Source organism: Sapajus apella, unplaced genomic scaffold (genome assembly GCF_009761245.1).
Source record: "Sapajus apella isolate SASKATOON/1434 unplaced genomic scaffold, GSC_monkey_1.0 scaffold14, whole genome shotgun sequence".
Classification (NCBI taxonomy): Eukaryota; Metazoa; Chordata; class Mammalia; order Primates; family Cebidae; genus Sapajus; species Sapajus apella.
The window spans coordinates 3745390-3752067 of record NW_022436954.1 but is presented as its reverse complement, the minus strand read 5'-3'; the positions used below and the strand labels follow the sequence as shown (position 1 = coordinate 3752067).

The 6678-nt window shown below is 56.8% G+C and overlaps 1 protein-coding gene across 3 annotated transcripts in view; it reads right to left on the bottom strand.

Annotated features, from left to right (window-relative positions):
• Positions 1–232: 232 nt before the first annotated feature.
• CLCF1 (cardiotrophin like cytokine factor 1) overlaps positions 233–6678 on the bottom strand; it is a 9690-nt gene continuing 3244 nt past the window's right edge. For 2 of the 3 annotated variants that reach the window (XM_032282683.1, XM_032282682.1), the window contains exons 2-3: positions 3506–3672; positions 233–1692 (exon numbers count right to left, since the gene is read on the bottom strand). In XM_032282683.1, the coding sequence (XP_032138574.1) occupies positions 1198–1692; positions 3506–3672 (662 nt within the window). In that variant the 3' untranslated portion in view covers positions 233–1197. Of the gene's footprint in view, positions 1693–3505; positions 6664–6678 lie in introns of those variants that run through there. The other variant, XM_032282681.1, reaches the window with a different exon arrangement.

The following is a 6678-nucleotide window of genomic DNA, read 5'->3' as shown; positions in this document are numbered from 1 at the left end:
GAGGGAAACCTGGGATGGACAGAAGCTGTGTGGGAGGACTGAGGGATCATGGGGTTTTGGTGGGAGCAGGAGTGGGCAAGTCCGAGTTGTGGACCTTGCCCCACTGCAGGGAGGAAGAGCACCTCTTCCCAGAGCTCTGTGTAACTCCACCGGAGGCAAACAGGGAGTGGGAGCCAGGGACAGCAAGAGAGCCTGAGGAGCACCAGGAGGAGGGGTGAGACCGGGCAAAGACTAAGTTCTGGGGCAAGCATTTTATTTGTTAATACAAGAATAGAAATTCTGCAATAAATATCATCTAATAAATAACATCTCCAAATAAATAAATATTAATACAACACACTTAGAGTCATGAGTGGGTGGGGCTGGGGGCAAGGCCTGGGAGAGCTGCCACCCCACACCCCAAAATGCTACTGCAATGTAAACTTTCAGGAAATCCTGTGGTGTGGCTATGGTTACCCTCCCCAGCCTGGGCAGCCCACAGATATCCTGGGAAAGGGGGCAGAGAGGAGGCACTATCGTGCTGGAAGACAACTCGGGGCAAGGTCCTGATGCTCAGCTCAGCTTTTGTTTGCCACTCTGTGCTTTGGAGACTCCTGGGTCTGGTCTGGTCTGCCCCTGCCCCTCTGCTTTCAGTATTATCTCTTCTGGTTTATAGGGCACCTCCAATGCAGACCCCAGCCCTGCATTGTTAATCTTATCTCTTTTTGTGTAAATTACCACCATGTTTGTTTCCTGAATTGGATGTATAGAGTGATTTGGGGGTAAGGGAGCAACACCCATCCAAGGACAGTGGGGCAGCCAAAGGGCTTCACCCCAGAAAGGCATGTGTGGTGGTGGCCCCTCAACCCCGGCCCCCGTGAGGGGCTGGGTGGGCACTGGCCAAGTGGTGGGCAAGAAGCAGGAGGCCATGAGAGCCTTTGCACCAACTTGAGCAACTTCAGACTCCCTTGAGCATGACTTCCTGTACAAACGGGACAGGACAGGGCCTACGGCACCTCCTCCCCAGCTCAGTAGACCTTTGGGAGGTGGGGAGGAGACACAGCTGATGGCATCACACCCCCAGCTGGTCCAGGAGAGGGCCAGAGGCTCACAGCATCTGTCTCCTGGCTCAACAGGTGTTGGCATACAGGGCTGGCTCTCCCAAAGTGGGAGCAGGGTTTGAAGGGGGAGCGAAGAGGAGGTGGCAAAGGTCAGAAGTCAGAAGCCGTGAGCCCCCAGGTGCACGGTGACTGCAGCTGCTGGAGGCTGCATCTTCTTCTTGAGCCGGTTGAAGTCCTTGGCTGAGCGCCACAGCCAGGTCTGCAGCTCCTTCAGCAGCCAGAAGTCGTCCATCTTCTGGAGGAAGTCACTGTGGGCAGGGCCAGGAGTCCAAGTGGGTTCAGTCCCAGGCAGAGGCTGGGGCAGCGGGTAGCCCAGAGCTGCCATGACGCCCGCAATGCTACCCAGCAGGCCCTGGAGGCTGGTGCAGAAGTGGGCCAGGCTGCGGCGCAGCTCAGCAGTGGCGGCCTGACGGTTGAGGCCACGCAAGTAACAAAGAAGGTGGCTGTAGGCCTCATAGTTCTGGGTCAGCCGAAGTTTGTCATTGAGGCTTCGCCACACCTCCAAGTCAACAGTGGCCCTGGGCAGAGTCTCTGCCCCCAGGCGGGGAGGGTTGAAGTCAGGCTCGTTGAAAGGGGGGCCCAGGTAGTTCAGCTGTGAAAAGGAGAGCGTGATGGGGAAGGAGGGCAGAGAAGCCGTGTCACCACCAAGGAGATAGCGGCTCTCAAAGTTTCTATTTTTTGTGTCCCCTGACAGTGGCCCTGTCTCCATGCTAGGCTTCTCTGTTCATGGGTCTCCCTGAGTTTCTCCAACAAGGACATCATTTGTGTGGAGGTGACAGTTGAAGCAGTGGTGGTGATGAGTTCTCCTATGGAGAGGTGTCGAAAGAGGAGGAGGAGGAGACGCTCAGGAAAGACGTGCTGATGGGCTGGGTGGGCAAACCTTGGGAGAGTGCCCACTGCGGGGGCAGGACAGAGAGGAAGAGGAGCCTGGAGGAGCCAGGGCGCGAGGCTGGAGAGTGTAGAGGCCGAGGCGGAGGAGCTGGAGAAGGCAGCAGTGCTCAGCAGTGTGGCTGCAGAACAGAGAGCAAGGAGAGTGAGCCCTCAGCACTGTCGGGCTTGGCAAGGAGGTGCCTGGCGACCTTGGAGAGAACGGCTTCTGGGCCTGGAAGCCAGATTGCAGGGGGTTAAGAACTGAGTGGGTGGAGAGGAAGTGGAGGCAGAGGGTGTAGACCACTCCTTCGAGAAATCTGGCAGGGAAAGCCAGGAGAGAAAAAAGGTCGGGAACTAGAGGGGGCAGTGGAGTGAAGCAAAGGTTTTCTGCATAAGGAACAAGTGAGAGATGAGAGGGGCCCGTTGGCAACAGAGCCCCATTTGCCTCTGACACACCTGGGCACACCAGCTGAGGGGCTGGGGAGAGACGGGTACTCAATAACACCCCGAAGGAAGGGTTCAGCTGATAGAAGCAGGGCTGCAGAAGGAAGGAACGGAGGCAATCTCATGAGTAGGACAGGAGGCAGGCTATGGAAGACAGCATGGTGTAGGGAAGAGGGCAGAGCCGTTGCCAACCCTCAGGGGAGCGGCTGGGGCCCAGGGAAAGGGGTGAAGGAGATGTGTAACTGGGAGAGAAAGGGAGAAGCAAGGGGAGAGGCCTGGGATAGGCAAGGGCCCAGGGGGAGGTTCACACGCTGACAAGCACAGAGACAAACTAATTTCCTCGGTGTATCCTGGGGCTGGAGCCAGCTCCCCCGCCACCCTCCTCCCTTTTCCTTCCCTGGCTCCAGAGTAGGGTCTGGGATGTGGAAGAGGAACACGGGAAGAGGGGGCCGGTTCCCCATGGTCCTCGGCTCCTCTGACCCTCCTTCCTTCTCTCCTGGGCTCTCTGAACACCTCTGGACCACCCCCAAATCCTTACAGCATAACCTCCATCCACATCCTAAACCCCCTGCCACTACTGCCTGGGTTCCCTGCAGCCTCCTTCCCCCAGGACCCCCCTAGGAGGCTCAGCTAGGATGGGAGAGGCAGAAGGAAGGGAGGCCCCTGGGTCCAGAGCAGCAGGGCCCCAGGTCTGGGGGCAGAGGCGAGCTGGAACGCAGGCATGGGAGGTGGGGCCCCTCCGTCCCCACCCAACCCCGCCCTCGCAAGAGACACCACAACACGGTGTAAACAGAGGAGACTTCCCCGGCCCCCAGGGGGAGGCGGGTGGCTGGGCTGGCAGCCAGTGGGGCAATGGGCCAAGGCGGGTGCGAGGCCTGCCCACATGCCTAGTCCCGGGGCCAGGGATGGGGAGGTGGGGGGGCCACCTAAGAGGGAAGGGCAGAAGATAGGCAAGACAGGGGGACTGGTGGGAGCCAAAGAGCCCCTCCTCACCCCATCATTTACCAGGACCATCCACCGTTAGGATTCCCCTCCCCCAACTCCTCACTGCTCCCCAACTCCCAGACTCCTATCCTATGCTGGATACTCACATAGGTCCCAGCCAAGCTTCGGAGTTGGTGCTCCAGGTAGCGGGTGAGGTCATAGGTTTTCTGGATGGAGGGACCAGGCCCTAGGTCTCCTGTGCGATTGAGAGCTGGCACTGCAGGGAGGTGCCAGAGCACCGTGCACAGGCACGCTAACATCCCCCACGAGTCCCCTGTGGGCAGGATGGACGGGAAGCATGAGTTCAGCCTGGGACCATGCAGGGAAGCAGCTGGCAGCCCCTCAGGTGTCTGTCCCCTCCTTGGGCTGGGATTGGGGTGAGGGTGGGACACCAGATGGGAGGCAGAGGGGATGGAGGAGGGGAAACACTCCTGGCGAGAGGGGAGAGAGAGAAAGCAGGCATGTGTGTGGTTGAGGATGAAGACTTGGCACGCATGAGTGTCTATCAGTAGAGAGTATATCTGTGTGTCAGCTGAGAGAGTCTTTGGCATGCGTGTCACTGTGTGTGTGCCAACATGTATGTGTGTGTACATGGAGGGACGGGGCCAGGCCTATGGACTGGTCGACCTGCCTGTGTTCTAGTTGTGCCCTACTTCTGCCAATCTCCCAGTCCCTCTGCAGCTTGAGGGGAGTCAAAGAGTGGGAGACAGCACAGTCAGAGCTGGCAGGCTGAGCACAGTCAGCCCTGAGGGAGGAGGCAGGAGAGAGGCAGCCGCCAAGAACAGTCGGCCATAAGAGGCAAGGTACAGAGTTAGACCACCAGAGTCAGGCTGCCTCATGGAGCTAGTTTTGGGTATATGCTGGGCATATTCCTGGGTGTGGAAAGTTTAGGGTGGGGTTAGATTAAAGGAGGTTTAGTGTTCGCTCTCAGGGGATGGTGGCAGTGTGGAGGGCCACCCCATTCTTGGTGTTAGGTGGGGAAAAGTTGGACTTCAGTGAGGCCTTTCCATCAGTCTGCGAGGGTGGGAACAGGAGAGATGTGCATTTGATGAGCTGGGCTTCTTGGCTGATGGCACTGCAAGGTTTGCACATCCCAGGATACCAGGAGTCCAGAGGCCAGGGTTAGCTGCTGTAAGGAGGGACATGGGCAGTTGGGAAATATGCTTTTCTGGGATTTTAGGTGAAGACCAAGGTGAGGACTCAGTGGATACTTTGGACTGGCAAAGGCAGTTCAGGTTTGGCTAGGGTAGATATAATCGGCATTGGCCTAGCTTAGGTTTAAGGACTGGGTTACTTTAAAAGTTTCCAATTAGTTTAGACTTGGAATTTGGTTGATTTAGTGCGGTTGAGGTTTGAGTCCAGCAGGGGAAGTGGTGAGGTCCGGGCAGGCAGAGGGTGAGCTGGAGGTCTGTGACTTGGTCAGTTTCGATGTCAGACAGGGCGCTGCTCGTCATGTCATGAAGAGCAGGGCTAGTTTGGGTTTTCAGCTTGAATAGGTATGAGGTCATGAGTGGTTTCCTTTCTATAGTTCTTTTTTTTCCTTTTTCTTTTTTTCGCTACCACCTTCCCACCGCCCCTGTAGTTCATATTTTACACTGTCAGATTTTTGTATAGCAACATAGGTTGCTTTGATAGCTAGAAATAAATTAGATAGGTATAGCACTTTGCCCATGGTTAGGATGGGGTTTGGACTGAAGAATGAAGACAAGGTTAGGTTTAATCACAGTGCTGAGTCAGAGTTTTAGAGAGGGGGGCTATAAACTAGGAAGACTGCAAGATCCCTTTTGTCTAAAACGTCGCTTATGGAGGCCAGGGGTCAGTGGGGTCTTCTGCAGTGGCCCACCTGGTCAGTCCAAACTCTTTCGGCTGTGTGACTGGCTGGCTTTACTGAGGGAGCATAGAGGTGGGGTACCACCAGTCACAGGGTCTTGATTTGAGGGGAGTGTGTGTACACCTGTGTGTTTTAGGACAGAGAGTAGAGTCAGGCCCTCAACTGCTCCCTGGGGAGACTGGCTTCCTCTTTCCTTCCCCTCTGAGTCTGTGGCTTCCTCCTGGACGCTGCTTTCCTCACTCTTCCTTACCATCCCCAGCTCTTGCTTGACTCAGTTCCTTTCTCTTCCTTGTTCCTCACATCCCAACACAACCCCAAGCCTGGGGATCTGGCAGTCACTCTAGGATCCTGTGAGTACAGGGTAGGATTTGTTTTGGAGACTGGAGACCTGCTACACTGGGCAGAGGCCCTCCCAGCCTTGAGGTCACTTTCAGAATCGAGTCTGGCCTCACTCAGAGTTAGCGGCAAGGCTCAGGGTCCCAGCTGAAGCAGGAGCTGGGAGCTGGGCTTCCCTCTTTACCCACGTGCCGGCCAGAGTTCTAGGCTCTGCCTATGTCATGGCCATGAGGTGTGCTCAGGAACCCAGCTTGGGACTTATTGCCTCTCCCATTCTGAGCCCTGTGGGACATCCCTAGGGGAGCTCAGCTCCCTACACAGAAACAGCAGGGGGGGGAAGCCTTTGGATAGACAAGAACTAAGTCATCTCGGCAGAAAAAACAGCTCATGAAATTAACCAGACGAGGCCGGTGTTTCCAGGAATATTTCAGTTCTGAGGTAACTGTCGCTGCAGGCTGGGGGTGGGGGGCAGGGGAGAACAGAAGGCTCCGACGACCCACAGAGGGAACCAGAAAAAGGGAAGGGCTCTCAGGAATCCAGAGGGAGAAAAGGTTAGGAGAGGAGAAAGGGGGGTAGGAGGACAGACTCTGCCCCTGCTATGACAGCTTCCACTCTGGGCAAGCCCATGTCTAGCAGCAGAAGGGAAAGTGGCCTGGGGTGAACACCTGCGGTTAGTCGTGAGCCCAGGAACCCAGCACAGCTTGCCTGCCTCCGAGGAGAGTGCGTGGTGGGCTTCCTGGAGCCTTCATCCATCCTCCCTCAGGGTCATGGTGTGCAGGTGGACCCCGGCCATCGGGGCTGTGTCCCGGGTCCCCCTCTCTCCTTCCCCAGCAGTCCTGGCCCCCAGCCCAGCCCCCGCCCCAGCTCTGCCTCTGGCTGCTGCCCACTGATTGTTTACATCCCGTCTTCTCCGTGTGTTTATAAATCCGGCTGAGCACGTGAGGAGCTAATGAGTGCAGCTCACATTTCCTGCAGCAGCCCCCCCACTCCTATCCTGGCCCCCACTCCCGGCCAGCCCCTAATTCCATCCAGATCCCTGGGCCCTGAGAACCAAGGCCCTCCTCATGAACACACACACACACACACACACACACACACACACACTCTCTCTCT